The sequence below is a fragment of the Tympanuchus pallidicinctus genome, unplaced genomic scaffold (genome assembly GCF_026119805.1).
Source record: "Tympanuchus pallidicinctus isolate F22 unplaced genomic scaffold, pur_lepc_1.0 scaffold1, whole genome shotgun sequence".
Classification (NCBI taxonomy): Eukaryota; Metazoa; Chordata; class Aves; order Galliformes; family Phasianidae; genus Tympanuchus; species Tympanuchus pallidicinctus.
In genome coordinates this window covers 27,519,919-27,540,281 of record NW_026294618.1, presented here as the reverse complement: position 1 = coordinate 27,540,281, position 20,363 = coordinate 27,519,919, and the positions used below count along the sequence as shown (strand labels likewise).

General features: G+C 37.5%; 1 protein-coding gene across 1 annotated transcript in view; it reads left to right on the top strand.

The window, feature by feature from the left end:
- LMBRD1 (LMBR1 domain containing 1) overlaps positions 1-20,363 on the top strand; it is a 67,390-nt gene that overhangs the window by 19,925 nt on the left and 27,102 nt on the right. The window contains exons 6-9 of the mRNA XM_052673639.1: positions 1,695-1,783; positions 5,680-5,753; positions 18,117-18,242; positions 19,592-19,744. Coding sequence (XP_052529599.1) covers positions 1,695-1,783; positions 5,680-5,753; positions 18,117-18,242; positions 19,592-19,744 — 442 coding nt within the window. The remainder of the gene's footprint in view (positions 1-1,694; positions 1,784-5,679; positions 5,754-18,116; positions 18,243-19,591; positions 19,745-20,363) is intronic.

Below are 20,363 nucleotides of genomic sequence, written 5' to 3'. Positions count from 1 at the left end.
CTTGTAATGCCCTTCCTGTCTTATATTTGTCTGCTTTTAAAATACATAGCTTATCCCTGGAAGTGTTCATGGCTAGATTGGTTGGAGCTGTGGGTGGCAACCCTGCACCTGACAGTGGTCTTAAAACTGGATTATCTTTAAGGTCCTTTCCAACCAAAGCTCTTCTATGATATCATGTGCTGGAAGGCAGGGAGCTTGAGATATTACAATCTACGTTAAGGCATGTCTATACAGCAGCCTCTTTTGAATTAAAGTATTTGAGTCTAATGAATATTTCAGTCTAAAAATAGTTTCCTTGACTATCAGCATTCAACATGAAACTTGTTACAGTAGCTTTCTGTAAGTTAATACTTTCTGAAAACTTAAAGAAATAGAATTATGTAGGTTGCAGCAGAACTCTTTAGGAAAATAGTTTAAAACTCCTTTGTTTGAAATTGGCTTGCTAGAAATAACACCTGGTGGTAATCTTTGATTTAAGGATCAAAAAAGACCTCTTTATACCTGTGTGATGCTAGATCTGCCAAATGTTAATAGTTTTAAATCACTTCTGTTCTACAGCCTATTCCTTGATTATAATATTCTCAACATGTTTTATGTTTTGAAAATTTCTTTTGTGCCTGGAATGCCAAGTGTAAGATAACACTGAGCAGTTCTGTTCAGTTGCATTAGCTGAGTTCTCAGTTACACCTATGCAACTGTGTATTGGCACTTGTACTTTATTATCTCACTGTCAGTGGACTGATGTAATGTGCTGGTGGTAGTTCAGTAGTTATTAGCATATTACTGTCTTGTTCTGTTGATAGCTACTATGATCCATTAACCATTTATGTAACATAGCAAAATAGTTAAGACTTTTGTTAAGTTTTTCTTGCTTAATGTTTGTGAGAAATTAGCCTGAATTGCTCTGTACTACATTGGTGTAATGCATGAGCTATGATTTAGAGTTCCTTTGGGGACTAGAATAGAATCAGGTCTGTAGACAGCTAGGCATGTTAACTGGTCCTTGCTTTTGCTGTGACTCGTGAATTTCTTGCTACTGCATTCTGTAGTGAGGCCTCTATCACTGTATGGAACTTGAGAAGGGGTAGAGTTGTAGACATTTATCTCCTTGTCAGGATTTACCTGAATCTTCATTGCGGAGTCTCTAATATGGGTTACTATGGATTCTACTCTGCTTATTAACTTTTGACTTTCAGGTTTGTAGATAGCAAACAAGAAATGGAATGCAGGAGCATTGTTGTAGTGGTAATAGAAAAACACAGACAGGAAGTTTCTTTAAATACTTGGTGTGGGAGTCTTGAATTTCATTCTAGAATTCATAAATGGGGGGTTATAAGATAAATTGTTTCAGTGATGCTTATTTTTAAAAAATACAAATAGGCTAAACAAGGTGAGTAGGTCAGATTAATGTGCCTTTTAATGATGCTTGAGTGTAGGATCCTTTCCTCACTTAGGAATGGTAAATGGAAAATAATTTGTTCATTGACCTCATACCTGACTGTGCACATGATCTCTGATCTAAACTAACTGTATGTGTGGAATGTGAATTAAATGAAGTATTGTCTTTAGAATTTGTTAAACTTAATCTCAAAACAATTTTTCTGCAGGGATAAATGTATTTCCATTTTCTGAAGCTGGAAGTAAATTTTAAATATTTGCCTTGCTAGGATAAATAAGACTCTCTCTTGTTCTAGTGCTTTTGTTCCTTTGGATATTCCCAACAAGAAGAATTCCACAGAATGGGAGAAAGTGAAGCTGCTTTTTGAAGAATTTGGAAGCAGCCGTAAGTCTGAGATGACTTGTCCTGAACTTTGCTTTACTTGCTACCAGTTTATTCTGGAATGCTTGCCATTCACTGAACAAAAAGTAACTTTTCTGATGGTGGCTATTTTCTAATTTGTGTCTATCTGTTCCCCTATGGTTATTCTTCATAGTGAAAATGTTCTAATTCAGACAAAAATAATCAGAACAGTTCAAGTATGTAGTGGGGGATTAGTAGTGTCAGCTTTCATTATTGTCCTTTCTTTTTAAGGGTTTTAATACTGTCTCCTATGATATTTCACTGTGGAGGGACTTGGTGGGGTTGGGAAATAGTACTTTTCTTCCCATAGAGTTCTCACTCATCACAGCTACAAGCGTTGCTTGGGTACCTTACAATCAATGAGCTTCAGTTCAGTCAGTGTGTATCTTGTGATATAGTAATCTTTAGTTGGGTTAATTGAGATATTGTTGGTCACGGTAAGAGTGAGAATATTTCACAGACAAGAGTCTTATGGATCTCATGGGTTTTTTTTTCTCTTCATTCTTCTAGTGTTAACCTTCTCTAAAAATTGCATTAGAATTACAGTAGTTCAGTTGGAAGAGACCTGTCAAGATCATTAAGCCCAACTGCCTCCCCTCTTCAGGACTAACCAAATGATAAAGTATATTAAGATGATTATTCAGATGCCTCTTGAGCACAGCCATGGGACATCAGTCACCTCACTAGGAAGACTATTCCAATGTTCAAGCACTTCAGTGATAAAAAACTTTATATCTAGTCTGAACCTTCCTTGGTTCGGTGTTGATGACAGTATGAGTGGGAACTGCACAATTCCAAGGATCATCAGTTCCTTGTCTGTTTCCTTTTCATGCTTGATTTTGGCCAGGGGCTCCATGTTCATCCACACAGGCTTCCTGGCACACCTGCCTGACTTGCTTCTTGTTCAGGTGGACTGTTCTTGACCTCAAAGAAGATAATCTTTGAATATCAACCAGCTTTCTTGGGACCTTCTTCCCTCTAGGGCCTAAAATTTGCTCCCCTGAAGTATAGAATTATGATCTTGCTCTTTGCTTTACTTTCCTCAGGATCCTCAGCTTTTCTGTCTCATGGTCACTGCAGCTAAGGCTGCCTTCAGTCTTTGTATCACCAGTGCATTCTTTCTTTTCCTCAGTATGAGACTTAACAAAGCACCCTTCTTCCTTCCTCATTCAAGTAAGGAGGCTGTCACTGATGTTTTCCAGAAGCCTCCTTAACACCTGTTAGAGAAATAACAGCATGTGTTTGAAGTCCACTATGATGACCTGCACCTGTGAATGTGAGGCTACTTACAGTATGTCCATGACATGCTAATTCTGATGAATGGTCTTGTCATCTGTAGCTGTCTCCAAAGCAAAACTTAACTGTTTTTAAAACTGAGATGGAAAGGAAATGTTAAGACCAATGTAAGTAATATGGAGTACTGATGTATGCTGGTGTGAAAGTAAAACTTCAGTTTGTTTTTGTTTTTGTTTTTTTTTTTTTTTTTTTTTTAAGACATAAGAACTTTTTATCTCAGAGCGTGGTCAGGCACTGGAATGGCCTGCTCAGGGAGGTGGTGGAGTCATTGTCCCTGGCAGTGTTCAAGACGTGTCTGGATGATGTGCTGCGTGATATGGTTTAGTGCTTGTGGTGGCAATGGTGATGAGGAGATGGTTGGGCTAGATGATCTTGTAGATCATTTCCAACCTTGTGATTCTATGATTCTGATTTTCATAAAAAGTGAAGCTGTCTTTAGAAAACTGCTTCTCTCTGAAATAGATATATTCAGAGCCTCTGTTTCCCGGTGAAGGGTCTTAAAGTTGTCATGAACAGAACCTGTCTTCTTGATAAAGTGTATCTTGAAGTAAAAGGGTCTTAATAATTACAGATTTAAGGTATTGTCTCCTTGCTGTATTCTTATGGAAATACTTATATAAAATCATGCTTAGAGTGAAGCTTGTGCTTTTTCATCTAGAACTAACAAATATTTGTTACTTATTCTGCAAGAAAGCTTTTTATTTATTCAGTGCAATATCTAATTCAATCAACTTAAGAATAGTTAAGAGCTTTCACTGAGAAAGCAATACGCCATTTATGTTTCTTTAATGCAGTAGAAATGAGAAACAATGAGCTGGGAGAGAGTACTGAATCTGAGCTTTCCACCTACAAAAACTGAATCTACCTCCTGCTTTACAAGATTGAATTTGTTCTCCTGTTATTGATAAGGAGTCTTTAAGTCCTGTTTCTGCATATCTTATGCACTCCTTTTTATTTTGGGTATTTTAGGTATTTCATATGCAGAAGATGTGTAGGAGTATCTTATTTTTGATTTCAAATACTTGTCTGGGGACAAAGTAAAGTCTTGAGACAGCAGTAATTGAGAGTACAAAACTGTCAGTTGCTCTATTGCTGCCTCAGTAGTGCTACTTCGCGCACACATTGATTTCTTTGCAAGCTTTGGAATGTTTTCTAGTTTTTGAGCTGCTGATTCCATAGCAGGAATAAAATGACAAAAAAAGCTTCACTTTAGGAGACACTTTAGTTTGCTGGAGCTGATTCAAGTGTGCTGCATGCACTCCTAAACTTGTGTATCTACTGTATACCTTACCCGACAGTCATCTGTTACTGCTTATGTAAATGTTGCTATTGGACAGGTCTGAAGATTCATAATACTTAACAGTGTTCCTTACAGGGTTGTTGATAATGAGCTCTATTATAAGCTGTTCACACAAATGCAAGGGGTAGGGAGGACAAGTCCATTGTTTTGTCATAAATTTTGCTGTCATTTTATTTCACTTTCCGAAGCAAGAGAAGTATTCTGACAGTACAGAATGAAATACTGTTGCAACCATCTTAAACAGTTTTTAGGAACTAGTTGAGCTCAAGATAAAAGCTAACTTCTCTATGCCACCTTGACATCAGTTAAATTTTCAATTCTGTAGCTGTTTATGCTTTGAAAGTATAGAATAATTAATGTTTATTTCTGGCATGCACACAAAGATGCTGTATTGTGATCTGGATTTGGTTTCTGACTCTACTAGCATTTTCCTGTGACTAATGTTCTTGGATTAAGCAACAGTTGAGACTGAGGGGCCTGAGATCTCAGAACACATCTACTTCAATCTTCTGCTGGAAGCAGGAAGTTGCAACTTCATGTTGGGCTGCTCAGGGCTTTGTTAGCTAGCTATTTTTAAAATTCCAAAGGATGGAAGCTCTTTCAGTTCTTGGTAGAAAAAACTTTATTATCAAGCATGAGTATACACACTGTCAGCATTCAAAGAGTTTGTTAGGAATGAGTTTGGTACCATTTCTTTCCTTATGCCTTCTAATTTTTTGCGTGATAGCAAGGCAGTAGCAGCTCTTTAGTTCTGTGACTCTTTTCCATGTATGTGGTCTGGATGTATGTGGTCTGAGCCAAGCTGAGGCCAGCAATCTGACTTGTTTGGTTACTTGAGGGAGCTGTGCTTGACTGATTCTTTGAATAATGTTTTGTTATGAGAAAGAGGGGATAACAAATTTGAGATGAACCATCCAGGATGCATGCTTGCATTGTGGAAAGCTGTCACAATACTCTACGAATGCTAGAAATAAGTTTTGGATGGAGGTACTCAGATGGTGGGAGCAAGTTCATCAGTGGCTATTTAACCATTTACTGAATGTGTTATGTTCAAGCTTCTAGTGAAGGAGGGATTGCTGTCCTGCTTCTTGCAGTAGTGGAGAAAGAGCAAAAAGCTATGCTAGGTGAAATTCCTGTCTGAGTTAATACCTGGAAGCTACAGTTTTCTTGTTTTGCTTTTCTTGTTATGAACTGAAATGTCAAGAAATCACAGGAAAAGTTCTCCTACCTTCTATTGTAGGAAATTACAGCAGGTGTGTTGTTTTTTGTTTTTTTTTTGCAGATGGCTTGACTGCTCTTTCATTTTCTATTAGTTCCTTGACTGTGATTGGAATGTTGGCAGCTATCACTTACACAGTAAGTTATCATGGAAACATATCAAGTCTTTATATTAATAATGCTTGCTACTGTCATGGACCACATTCCTTTGGAAATCCATTGTTGTGCCAAGTAGTTTGAGCGGTATCTTCTAGCTGTCTTTGTCACTGTCTGAAATTTTGTGGAATAACTTGATGTGCAATGAAAAATCTGAAACTTTTCTTAAGTCACTGAATATCAGCCAGTTTTTAGTATTGCGGTATTAAATTGTAATCGAGATGAAACTTTGTGAGTTTTCAAAGCCTAATATTAACTGCAAATGCTGGTATGAATTCATTGCTTTCTTGATAGATGTTAATCTTTTAAGTATGCGCTTGCTAAAACGGTTCTTTCATTGCAGCTTGACTAATAACATAATAGAACCACATAGTTTTCCTAGTGAATTCTAAGTGGCTCAGTAACAATAGCTCAGAATAAAATTATTCAATTATCTTGAAGTGCTGCTAGTCCACAAGATGTTCTGTGGCAGCTTGTCAGGTGAGTGAACAAATCTATTGCAGAATAAGGATAAAGGAGTGCTATTCATGATTAAGTAACTGGATAACAGGGTGAAGTGCTTGCTAAATACTATCTTTTGACTTCTAAATAAGTCTAAATTTAGTAAAAAATAAAATAAAATCATTAGCTATGTTTTGTTTTCTTTATATTCATGATGTTCAGCTGACATAAGTTACGGCAGGAGCATGGGAGTCCATTCAGTATAGTGGTGTGACTGTCAGAACACTGACAGCTCAGTTATGATCAAGCTCTATGCAGTAGGTAGGAAAGCAATTTGGTTGACCAACAGTAGTGCCTAAGGTGAGCTGAGTTGCTCTTAGTTCTTGAAGTGCTTACTTTGAACTGATTCATGCACCTAATTAAGCCTTTTTGTGACTGACATAGACCACTAAATGATTCAGATGAACTTGCTAACATCTAGATAATGTGCTGGTCAAAAAAAGTCCTAGATCCTTGCTTAGCCTGTAATAATGTGTCAGATTTTGACTTTATTTCCCTTAATTACGGAAGGAAAGATTAATCTCTTGTGCTCTACGCTAATGTAACTCAACATTTAGACTTTTTGACCTTCAGGAAACTGAACTTAAGAATGAGCTTGTCACTTGGGAGAATATCTTCAGTGTTCTGCTTCATTTGTGTACCCAAGTGAGGGTTTATTAAATGTTGATGACATCAGTAAGCATCTGAAGTGCAAGGCTATTTAGTTTTAAAAAAGCTTATTATTGGCTGAAGCATATACAATGTTTTGATAAGTAACATTTGAAGGCTTTTGAGTTTATTGCTAGTATTTCTACTTAGTTTCTTTCTTACTGTGTCACTGATGTGGATTTATTTCCAGTTTTTAGGCTCTGCTTAGCTGTATTTCATGTGCTTCTGCACTCAAGGCGAACTGAACCTGGAAATGTGAATTCTGCTTAATGTTCAGTGTCTCCAGTGTGCTATGCTGTCTGTGTAGGTTTTCAAATGATGACAAAAACTTGTCCTTAAGGCTGTTGCCTAATTTTACTGTGTTTAGGACTTGTAGAAATACTGATTAATACATGAAGTTAAACATCAAACATGATAAATAGCTGCCTTTAATAATCCAATTACTGAATTTTTTAGATTAGTTTACCTTAAACTTTGAGCTATCTGCACAAATATTTGGAGCACAGACTAATTGATTTTGCTTGTAACTGCTGTATTAGACTCCTAAATGATCACTTTTTTCTACAGCAAGGATTATGACGTGATGGGAGAAGTGAAGGAACTCTTAAAAGGCTTAGAGATGAGCTTACACAGTCTACTTTTTTCAAGAGTGCTGTTTATCATTTCTTGAAGGCAATCATAGAATCGAATGCAGAGACAGTGAATTAATTTTGATACGTGAGTGAACTGAAGTGTAAATGCATCACTTTCAGTGAAAGTACCTAATAAAGTCCATGTTGTCAGAGTTGGAGTAGGAAATGTTTTTTGTGCTCTTCATAGCACTTTGCTCACAGGTAGTTATGGTAACAGAGTGACAATACTGTACTAAGGCCATTCTTTGGACAACTGGAGCAATGGTCTCAGTGACATGTGGGTGTGATGTGTCTAGAATTAGATTTATGTTGTGGGCTGTGTTTTTCCCAGTGAAAGGACTTAATGTAAAATTCAATTTAGTGGAAAATTTGTGTGCTGTTATAATTTCCCAAGCCTCAGAGAGGCTAATAAGAGAATATCATCTTACCCTATACCACTTTGGATTACTCCAGACACTACGATTGGAAAGAAAAGTATAATTCTGAAAAGAATAACTGTTCTTGCTGACTGCCTAGATCAGTGTTTTATATGGTATGTTTAAGTTAGGGTTTTCTGTTAACATTGTGTTAAATAAATAATGTCTAGATTTAAAGAACATCAGTACTCAGTCAAGTCTATGATGTGGCATTCTGTAATGCCTGCCTGTGATTTTAGACATCTAACAAATAACTAGTTGAATACCTGTATTTTTGTGCAGGCTATTTATTACATTTCTTGGAGATGGCAGGCCTTCATGGTTAGTCAAACTGCTCCTTTGTGTAATAGGTGGTAGATTCTAAAGTCCAAAAGGAATATCCCCTTCTGTAAAGGGAGCAGAAGAACAAAGATGCTTACATAACTTGGCGCAGATGATGTGAGAAGGATGGAGAATAAGTGAGAACATAAGGGAACTCTGCTACCATGTATTTCTAAACAGAAGTGATCTTAGATGTTTTGTTCATCCTCATTAAGAGTCGAAGCTCTGCAAATACAGGTAGAAGTTATTGTTCCCTGACTTCTAAAAATCCTCAACTTTTCTACTGCTAGTTCTCTATTTTGTGCTGTTTAAAAGGTATGTGGTTGTAAAGAAAATCAAGTAGAGATGCTGATGTATCCAGTCTTCTGTATACTCATTCCTATTATTGTAGAGAAAAATTCTATTCTATGGGAATATCTAATAAAGACTGAAGTGTGTGTGTTAAGTGATAGGCTAGTAAATGTTTTTGTACCTAATCAGTATTGTAACATTAAGTGAATGCTACTTAAGGTGTTTAATACATAATTTGTCTAATCAAACACTAACAGTACTGCTTTACTCTAGGATTGGGTTATAGCTGTTCTAAAGCAGCACTTCTGTGCTGTGGTAATATGCAGTATTTAAAAGTTAAGAGTATTTTTATTGGCACCAGGAAACCTTGAGTTTCAGTAGATACTGAGATTTGAAGCTTTCTCTCTGGAAACATTCTTCTCTAGGAAGTAGTATTTTCTCTAGGTTGTAAATGACTACAGTTTAAATTATGTAACTAACAAACTTACTGTGATGACTAATCCACTTGAAATCTATTTTAGTACTACTGTCAGCATTGATCTGGTATTCTGGGCCTCCCAAGTAACTATTGATTTAATGTGTTACTTGTAAATCTGTGGTGAGCTATTCATGCAGTAAAGAACAGACTTGCCACATCTGGGATGATGTTCTTTGGGGTTATGGGGACACAAATTGAAGCATCACGCTGGAGTAGGATTGCTGATGGTTGCAGATTTGTGATGCTGACTGTGGTGAGAAGATGGATAATAATGACATAGTTTTGTGGCTTTCATTTTCTGTGTCTTTGAATATCAAAATCAGTGCAGTAAACTTACTGATGAATGTGTAGGGTTTTTTTTTTTTTGCACAGTATGAGAAAGATGGAACATTCACACTGAACTGTAGGTTTCACCCAGGCTTCTAACTGTAGGCTTCTAAGTGGGATATTATAAAATGAACTGATAAAGATCCTTAAGTAATTTAGCAGAGGGAATTGCCAAGTCCTGCATCTTGGGAGGAATAACTCCCAGATACCAGAAGCTACTCAAGGCCATCCAGGTGAAAATCAGCTTGGCACAAAAGGATATGGAGGTCCTGGTGGATGCCAATTTGAATGTTAGGGAGTAATGGGCATTTGTTGTGAAGAAGGCTAATGGTATTCTTGGCTTTATTAGGCTGAATATTGCTGGCAGATCCAGGATGAGCACTGGTTAGGTTGTTCCTCAAGAACTGAGTCCATTACTGGCTGCCTCAGGGGGAGAAGGGTGCGTACTGGAGAGACTCCAAGAAAGGACTACCAAGATGATGAAATGACTGGGGCATCTCAGCAATGAGGACAGGCTGAGAGAGTTGAGGCTCTTCAGTTTGGAGAAGGGAAGGCTCAAAGGGAAATCTCATCCATGTCTATAAATACCTGAAGGGAAGGTGCCAAAATGGTAGAGCCAGAGGTTTTTTTTTCTGTAGTGGTCTTTTCTGTGGTTCCAGGACAAGAACTAGTGAACACCAACTGAAACTCAGAAGGTTCTTTCTGAACATTAGGAAGTGCTTCTGCATTGTGCAGATGCCTGAGCACTAGTGTAGGTTGCCCAGAACAGTTGTGGAGTCTTTCAGCTTGGAGATCTTCATAATTTGCCTAGCTGTGGTCCTGGGCAACCTGCTTGTGTATCTGCTTGAGCAGGTGGTTGGAAAAGAGAATCTCCAGAAGTCCCTTCCAATCTTGGGAATTCTGAGACTCTGTCTACATTATGGGCCTGTAGGATTTACAAATGTTCCTAAGGGTGGCAGCTGCTTTGTTAAGGCTAAAAGCCCAAATAAATGAAAAACTTAATGGAATGGTGTTCTTTTGTTTCACTTAACAGTATTTGTTTTGCTGTTATAACCACACCTAAACTATGTTGGTAAACAATTCAATTCTTCTATAGCTGTTTTTATACAAGTGATTTAGTTTTTTACCATTTCTCTTTTAATCACTACTTTGTATCTACTGCTTTTAAACTACATTGTGTGTCTTATTCATAAACAGTATTCAGTGTCTTCAGAGAAGTAGATAGTTCTGTGTTCTAGGAGTCATGACTTTGCAGGACTATGTGCAAAGCTATTCTGTGCCAGAGAATAGTATCAACTTGTAATGTGAAATGCAGCACTCGGTACAGAAGAATTCTGTAAGAAATGTGAATGATTTTTTAGGGAGGCTCTACAAATCTGTGACCTTGATGATTTATACTGATAGCTTTCAATGTCTGTAGTGTGAAATATAACAAGAAAATGATAAATTAGGTCTGCAGTGCTTTGTTTGAAATAGTTTCACAGATGATGTAGTTTAAATCTATTTTCATTAATATGTTTTGCATTGAAATGGTTTTACTTTGCCTTAGGTATTAATACAATAATTGTTGTCAGCTTCAGATTGCTATTTGAATTCAAAGTGAATAACATATTACTCACAGAATGATAGGCAGATTAATTTTTGAGTGATCTTGTGCATCTCATTTAGCATGTCCTTGAAGGATGCTTATAATTGGCTTTGTAATTTTTCCAAAACATTTAATAAGCATTATTTGATTTCTCATGGAATCGCAAAGTGATCTCTTCTCCATCCTGAAAGAGGAGACATTACAAAGCTTATTTTTGTCTGCTAACAAATTTAATGACCTTTTCACAAATGATTTTTGTATAGAGTAAGATCTACTTTTCTTTCAATTGGCTTTTATTAAAGGGGAGAAAGCTTAAAGCCTTTTGTAATCTGTCTAACCTTAAAAAGGAGTTGTTTACTACTGATTTTCTGTTAAGTAGACTTCAAACAGTTATTGAGAAACCTATGAATTAGTGGCATTTATGGTTATTGCTACTTAATTACTCCAATGCCACTTCTTAAATGCAAAAGAAATGTAGTTATTTGATTTGGTTCACAGAGAAGCAGTCATGCATAAGTAGAATAGCAAACCAATTTGTTCTTTTGTTTTAACAACCTGATTGTTACTGCACTCCTGGAGAACTATGGAAGTTCAACTGCTGAATCAATGGCAGTTTTCTTACTCTTTCTTGTTCAGATTTCTACTCTTTCTTATTCAGATTTTTGAGATTACACTTCATGATAATGTTCTGCCTGATAAAGAGATGCAGAATGTGACAACTGGGCATACCAGCTATGTTGAGTATTTCAACTGATTGAGTTAACTTTTTTGACAGTTGTGATATATCCAGCAAGGGCAAGTTTGCTGCACATGCTGTGGAGCAGGGTCTGTCATCTTTGAACATAAGCTCCTTGGTTTATGTGTCACATGAGCCCTTCTTGTCTTAGAGTCACTCATTCTCCTGTAAGGTTTATCTTTTCAAACTGTGGTAGAAATGAATTTTTGTTAATGTGAAAAATGAAAGTGAATATATTAAAGCAGAATGATACTGTCATGATGAGTGTTGCAGAAATGGATGACCCTTGCATTCAGTAGGGGCAGTCTGTTCTGTGCCTTGAAATCTTTAACAGTGTTTTTGAAGAAATTCACATGCTATAGAAACTGAATATTGAATACTAAAACGTCCATGAGAGAACTGAAGCTTATTGGGAAACATTGAATATTTTTGCGAGAATAGAATGAGCATTAAAAAAAACCACCATAAACCAAACAGTCCATGAGAGCATAAAATCCTTAGAGTTGGAAGGGACCTTTTTAAGGTCTAGTCCAATTCCCCTGCAATGAACAGGGACATGAACAGCTAAATCAGGTTGCCCAGGACTTGATCCAGCTTCACCATGAAAGTTTCTAGGGATGGGGCATCAACTGCATCTCTAGGCAATCTGTTCCAGTGCCTCACCGCCCTGACTGTAAAAGACTTTGCTTATATCCAACCTTCTCTAAATCTACCCTCTTCAAGCTTGAAGCCATTTCCCCTTGTTCTGTCACCACAGACCCTGCTAATGAGTCTGTCCTCTTTTCCTGTTGCTCTCATCCTGTCCTTGTAGGAGAGGTATTCCATCCCTAGGATCATTTTTGTGGCCCTCTTCTGGATGCACTCCAACAGGTCTGTCTCTCCTGCATTGGAGATTTTATATTTGAATGCAGTACTCCAGGTGGGGCCTCAACAGCACAGAGCAGAGGAGATATAGCCTCTTCAGATATATTTCAGTTATCAGACTTTCTCTTTTGCTCTTCACAACCTAGGAAAGAGCTAAACAGCTTCCTCTGCCTTTCGCTTGAGTTTCCTTGTAGAAGTCTTGGAATTCTTTTAAGTTATGATCTGTTCTTGTGAGACTGTTGAATGAGTTGGCACAGAAGGGTAGAGTGTAAAGTTAGTACATTGAGGATACCAGGCATCTGGAAACCCCCATTGGTGGACAGCAGTCTGATGTTTAAACATGTCTAATAATACTTAAGTGTTGTTGGCTCTGTGACTTGCCTGTGCCATATCTCTGTCCTGTGGTAGACTTGGTTGAGAGGTAATGGCCTCAAATTGCACCAGTAGAAGTTCAGATTGGATTTTAGGAAAGATTTCTCAGAAAGGATGGTCGAGCACTGGAACAGGCTGCAAAAGGATGTATTGGTGTCACCATCCCTGGAGGTGTTCAAGAAACATGGAGATGTAGCACTGAGGATCATGGCTTGGTGGGCATGGTGCGGGGGTGGGTTGACAGTTGGATGTGATGATCTTAATTCTCTTCCAACCTTAATGATTCTGTCGTGAAGCACTGTCACTGTTACCATGCCTGATTTTTGTCTTTAGAATGGTAAGGGTAGATAGCTAGATACAGAGGCAGAAAATATTTCACTGTTTCTTGTAGAATCAGAGATTACTCTGGGGAAGAAAAGTGCAGTCTAGGTGTTCAGAAAAGAAAGGAACAGTTTAAAGGAAAGGTGCTGTATTAATGTCTTGTATACAAGCTTGAAAATATTGTTGTGATACAGCAGTGTATCATGTCTGAATCTACTTATTCGTACTAGCTTGCCTGCTCCAAAAGAGGCAGTGCTGATGAGGCTGCATTGTATTAATGCAAAGTAACATTATCGTTCAGTTGTCTGTACTTAGCAAGTGCTATACAGGAAAAAAAATAACCTCAGTGCAGCTTCCCTGTTACTTAAATTGCTTAATGTAATTTGAATAAAGTGCTAATAACAAAATATAGAATACTTTTATACAAAAATATTTTTGAAGTGGAGTTTTTTTCTAGTATCTTCATACTGTAGAAATCTAGCTTATATTTAACTCCTCTGTCTTGAAAGCACTGTCCTAACTTAAAAGTGCATGTCTAACAGGCATCTATTTGTGTTAAGGCTGTAGAATTGCATGTTTTGCCTTCTGTGGTCATGCTTTCAGCTGATGCCTTGAAACAAGCAGTTATGTGAAGGTGGTAACTTTGAATTCTTTTTGTCCATTTAAAATTGCAGTGAGCACTTACCTAGCTTTTCTTACGCCTACTAAACATTGATACAGTAGTACAGTAGACTCAAGTATTTCAATTTGGCTTTTTCATGCAAATTCACTAGAGGGCAGTGTTCTGCAAGAAATGTTTGTCAGACTAATTTGTGTTTTGTGCAAGATTCTATGTATGTGTATATACACACACCTTTTAAAACACCTCAGTGATATGAACCTGTCAGATAGAACATGTCCTTTCTGCCATTCTGTACAAGTACTTCTTGTAACTTAAAATCACAAACGTAATTCTTAATATTTAATGTACATAACAGTTATAGTGCTGTTTGTGTACTAAGATCAGAATCCTTATTTTGACAGTTGAACAAAATAGTTGTAGACAGTGAAACAATCAGCTTAATAGCTGCCTTTTTTCAGTCAATTTTTCACAACCAGCTTTCAGTCCTTTGACTTTCCTAAAGATAACTGCTGCATTTCAGAGTTTTTTCCTATGCTTATGACCAACTTGTGTGCCTGTGGCTGGTCTGGTTGCTTACTAGGTGTTTCTACCTTCATAACATGCTTTAGAAGTATTTTGGTGGCTTGTGCAATTTTAAAATATTAGATTGGCGGTTATGATTCCCAATGGCAAACCTCTCTGGGTATCTTTAATATCAAGTATTTATCACACAGAATCACAGAATCACCCGGGTTGGAAGGGACCTCAAGGATCATGTAGTTCCAACCCCCCTGCCTAGCAGGGCCACCAAACGTACACATTCAGATCAGGTTGCCCAGGACCCCGTCCAACCTGGCCTTGAACACGTCCAAGGACGGGGCATCCACAACCTCCCTGGGCAGCCCGTTCCAGGGCCTAACTACTCTCCTTGTGAAGAACTTCCCCCTAACATCCAAGAACTTCCCCCTAACATCCAAACATCCTTTATCCTTGAAGGTACTTGCTTTTTGCAACTTTTGTAAATGGGATTTTTATGATTTAGCTCAACTGCACTTTCTATTTTGTGGTTATGAGTCACTATTAACTTACCTGATAACTAACTAGTGAGACAGTAATGCCTTATGTAGCCATAGTCTATGGGATTTTGGCAGCTCTATAGAGTTCTAAGATGCTGAATCTACAAAAGGCAGGAGTAACAACAGCTGCTTATTTCACAGAATAACAAAATCGTAGGGGCTGGAAGACACCTCCAGAGATCAAGTCCAGGCCCCCTGCAGTAGGCTGCGTGGGTAGGTGTCCAGGCAGGTCTTCAGTATCTCCAGAGAAGGAGAATCCACAACTTCCTTGAGCAGCCTGTTCCAGTGCTCCATCACCTTACTGTGAAGAAGTTCCTTCACATATTGGTGCAGAACTTTTCCATTTTATGAGCATTTCCCTCTGTCCTGCCTCCACAGATGGCTGAGAATATTTTTTAATTTGAAAATATTTCATTTTGATTTTTGCAATGTGAACATTTTAGCCAGATCCCTTGTTGACAGGGTAGGAAGGAAAGGAATGAAGGAGGATTGAAGACTAAACAAACTGAAGTAATGCTAATGTAATCCCTGAAGTAGTATCTTAGTGCTCTCTGAAGTACAGAATAAATTTGCGTTCTGTGATGCAGTGAGGGAACAACTAGGATATGATTTTTATTGTTCTTCAGTGCCTACTGATATTACAGTATAAACAATATTGAACTAATTGTTTCACTTCTATGAATAACAGACAAGTTTGTCTTCAAAATTCTTTACTGTTTAGATTTGTTTAGAGGATAGATGTGCTTTCTTTTGTATAAGTTACTCTTATCTGTTAGAGCTGGAAACCACCTACTTCAGGAAATCTATGAAGCTTTAATATATTGAACTTCATCTATTTAATGATGCAGTATGTATTACCTGTGGGCAGACTATCAAATCAGAGTGAAATGGCTCTTTAACATTGGTGCCTCTCTGTACTTTATGGGTAGTAAGCTGTTAGGATTTAAAACTTTTTTAGCTCTGAAGCAGATCAAAAGAGGTTTTCTCTTATATGAATCATTTGTGGGGGCACAATAGGAGAGAATCTTCTCTGAAATTATTTTTAGCCATAAACTTAGTTTTGTGACTTTTTTTTTTTTCCTCCTCTACCCCCGGTCTAAAATGAGACTTTAGTGAAATCAGGCATTATTTAACAGCTTTGGTAGCATCCCAGAGCCATGGAAGACCTAACCTTAAAGCACGTATTATCAGATTAAAGGCATATTATCAGGTTGAACAGTGTCTAAGAACAGATTCAGTTCACTTTGAAAAACTAATGTGGAAATACCATATGCTGTAATTACTGGTTGTAATCTTTTACTCATCTTTACTGCTTCACTCTTCATGGGGCAGTTCTTCTCATCTGACCTAATGTTTCTAGGCACAGGTTGTCTAAAAAGTCCTAGAAACTGTTGTTTCATTGGTATAAGTATGCAGGAACTAACCATGTTTTATCAATTTGAGTGTAAATTAACATCAGCTTGTGAGTGTTAAAACTTTGTTCAGGGCAGGCTTATTCTGCAGCCTAAAGAGAAATGCATCCCTGGAGCAGAATTAGCAGATGCAGCTGAGACTTGATATACCACAGAAGATGACTTGTCCTTCTGTCTTCATTCTATATATCAATATCTTGAAGGACCAGTATGTCTTACCTTTCCCCAGTGATCAGAGAATTTGGTAATCATCTGTCAATATCTATAACTAGGATAAGCTTGATGTTCAAGTATATAATTCACATTGGGAACAAAACAAATTAAGTTCCTTTAATTTGCTGATGGCTTTTTAGAAATGTAGGCTTAAATTTAGAATTCTGATTTATATACCAATGTTGTCTTCTGTAGCACTTTTTTGAAAAGCAGATGGAAGTCTTCTGGTGGAATCAACTTGTTTCTAGTCTTAGTTTGTAAAATTGTGTAAACCTACTGTCATAGCAATCTCTAAATGTGTTTCTGTAGACTGAGTCTATTTGGCTACAATTGGGAATGGTTTTGATTCCACAGTGGTCTTTACTTCATTCTGGTTAGGAATTAAGATGGTATGCTTATATATTAAATTATTGGGCAGCCAGACTTAAATGGAGTTTGCTTGGGCTGGTATGGATCTGTTTCCCCTTGTCTCCACAGACCACTGAAAAGAGGTTTGCCATGTCTCTTAAATGTGTAGAGACATAGGCAAGTGGGAAGACTAGGCTAATGAGCGCAGCATTTATTCATGGTGAGATCTGGCTGACAGAGGAGTGATTTTGCTGAAAGGACCTGCAAAATAGCCAGGTGAATGTTAGCTGGTGGTATGGCAGCAGAAAGGCAGTGTCCTGGGCTGTATCAGCAATAGAGGGGTGATGACTCCACTGTATCTGGCACTTCTAAAGTCATATGAAGTCAGTATTAATGTCTCTGTTTTAGAAACTGGAAAATGGAAGCCTAGCTAAGAGAGATTTTCTGGGGAGTCTGCTTTTCTGCTCATCTAGATGGCAAAGTAGTTTGTTCTCTAAGAAGATTACAACTGTCCAGGTGCATGGCCCAGATTTCCCAATGGAGCTGACTCTAGCCTATTCATTTCAAATTCATTTCAGAATCTGAAATCTTAATCTTATGTGTAGACTTGTGTGTTTGTGTAGTTGTGTTCAAACCAAAATGCTTTAGAAAGCATGAAATTGCTTCCTGCTGTTATGAGCCTGTGATAGAAGTTGTCTTCCAGTGTATGTCTGTGTGTGTATTGCTCCTATACTTAAGAAGCTTTAATGTAGGAACTGAAGTTGCTAGCTGCCTTTTGTGATTAAGGGGGATGAAATTAAACTCGATTTGCAAGTCTATAAGAAAATGTTTTTAATATTTGGTGAAACTTCCCTTGGAACTGTGGAGTAATGTTATTTGTAGAGCAAAGCTGAACTTGAGTTTAGTGGCAGATACTTATTGTGTAATGACTGTGGAATTAAATAGTTAATGTTTTTTGACCAAAACCCAGGAGTTAAGTTTAGAAGTTTTCAGTAGGTTATGGTTATAGAAAGTCTTATAATATTCTGAGGGATTCTGGAACCTGCATAATGTTTATAATGCTTTGCTAAAATATTAACAGAACTGATTGCTTTAGAATGTGATTATGGAAGGGAGAGAACAAACCAGTGATACCTTACAGCTACAACATACAGTTGGCTGAACAGGTGAAAACATGAGTGTCTGTTTTCTTTACTTTAGGCTTATGGTATGTCAGCATTGCCTCTGAACTTGATTAAGGGAACTACCAGTGCAGCTTATGAACGTTTGGAGAACACTGAAGATATTGAGGAAGTGGAGCAACGGATATTAAGGATTAAGTCAAAGGTATCAACTTTACTGTTCTCAGTTACCTAAGTATCTTTTTTCTTGGTTAGCTTGTCAGTTGATGGTCATATTAAGTAAATTTGTGTTCCAGACAAAGCTAGCAAGCAAGAAGTGATTAGCTTGCTATTTTGGAGTTATTTTGAAAGAAGTATGGCTAGTAGTATAATAGAGACTGACAGCATTTTTTTAGTCCACCAGCTGCAGTTGTTTATACTTTGTTAATAATGATGCTGAGGAGCTAAACTCAACCTTCTCCAGTCCTGTTTAGATATATAGAAGACACATTTTGTAGAGGTTAATAACATTAACTTCACTTAGCTTGCTACCAGTTAGAGCACCTACTCAGTGTAGTTAATCAATGCTGGGTACTTGCCATATAGAGCTGCCATGAGTTTAGGTTAGATTCATCAAAATATTAATCATCTTTATGAATAAATAACAGCTCCAAATATTCTTGCTTCCCAGTTAATGTACTTTGCTGTTATAAAACATTTGTGAAATGTATATGAATGGAAATCAGTTCTGAATCCTAAACCTCTTCAGGTTGTAATACCATTTGTAAACCACTGATGGCTTTGCAGCTCACTACGGTGTTGTACATTGTATAAGACAAAAGTTCTAAAAAGTATAGTGCAAGCTGAGCAGAGAATATTTCTCCTGTATGTACAAGATCCCTCACATTTTTCAATCCATTTGAGATAATGGTTTGATTAGTAATCTTCCTAATCCTGAGTCATGGTTTGTTGTAACCTAATCTTTTCCACCCCAGCACTTTAATTCTGGTAGTCTCTATTCTGTTAGAGCTGTTATGTGAATTGAAATACTGGATTCCTAGCAGTGTTGAAATGGTTCTGACATTAGCACTTGGCTACCTCTATGTAGTGCAGATCCCTTAAATGCTGTATGAGTATTGTGTAATGAAATGTAAAAAGTAGTTTTCTATGGTATAACTTGGAAAGCTGTGGGCAATGGCTGGGGCAAAGGCACCTCTCCTTACTGGAATAATGAGAATAATACACCCCTGGAAAGTCAACTATTGCTTGTTGCAGACTATTGGATTACAGAAGTTTGCTGGTACCTTTTGTTAACTAGATTTCATCAGATAATTAGGATCAAAAAGCAGGGTGTCTTTGTTCTAATTATTTCTGTGTTTTCATCTAGTCATCAGTAAGAACTAATTTTTCATTATTTGAGTTATGGTCAAAATTGTGCCTCTGATTAGTTCCAAACTTCATGGTGTGAATTTTGTCTAAAGTGATTTGTTGTAATTCAACAAGCAGGGTATAAACTCTGTTCATTCCATTGATTCAGTGTTCCCTGATCTTTTGCACTACTTTTCTGATAATCAGTGCAGAGATGGTCGACCTCTATCATCAAGGGATAGACGAGCTGTTCAACAACTAGAGGAGAGACTAAGGACGCTTCGAAGGAGAGAGAGGCATCTGGAAACCATTGAGAAAAGTTGGTGGTTGAAGTTCTGTGAAGCTATCCGACCTCTGAAGGTAAGAAGTTGTTATGCTTTTTGTGCATTAGGTTGCATGTGATAGCTTTCAGCTTCGTTCTTTTGATTACTCTGAAATAAATGCCTCTTATTTTTGTGGAAATTACAACTATTAGAAAGAACACTGTTTGATAGAGCAATTTCTCAACTACAAAACACTATTTTTCATGATGGCTGCCACCATAAGCTATGCATTTTTGTCAGTGATGAACAAGATCATATTTGCCATGCTTGTGTTTAAAAACTTGTGCCAGTGCACCAGCAGAGGTGATCTACTGTTGCCACTCCTGATACGCACCACCCACTGCCTCACTGTGCTCACATCTGCTGTTTGATCTTCCTGTATGTTCAGTAGGTGTCACTGAATGCCAGTGGTTGCAATTTTTCTGCATGGAGGAATTCAGTCACACACCTTTGCTTCATACACATGTCCATGTCAGACATTTTGTCAGACTGCTGCTCTGCTGCCATTTGTCACACAGCCACAAAATATAATGGAATATTGTGGGAATGTTTAATCTCCATTGTTATACCACCAACACCCACCTCTGGCACTGTGGGCCAGTGTAATAAAATAGGAAACATTACTTTTGGAGCAGCCCTCAAATGAAGTTCATCAA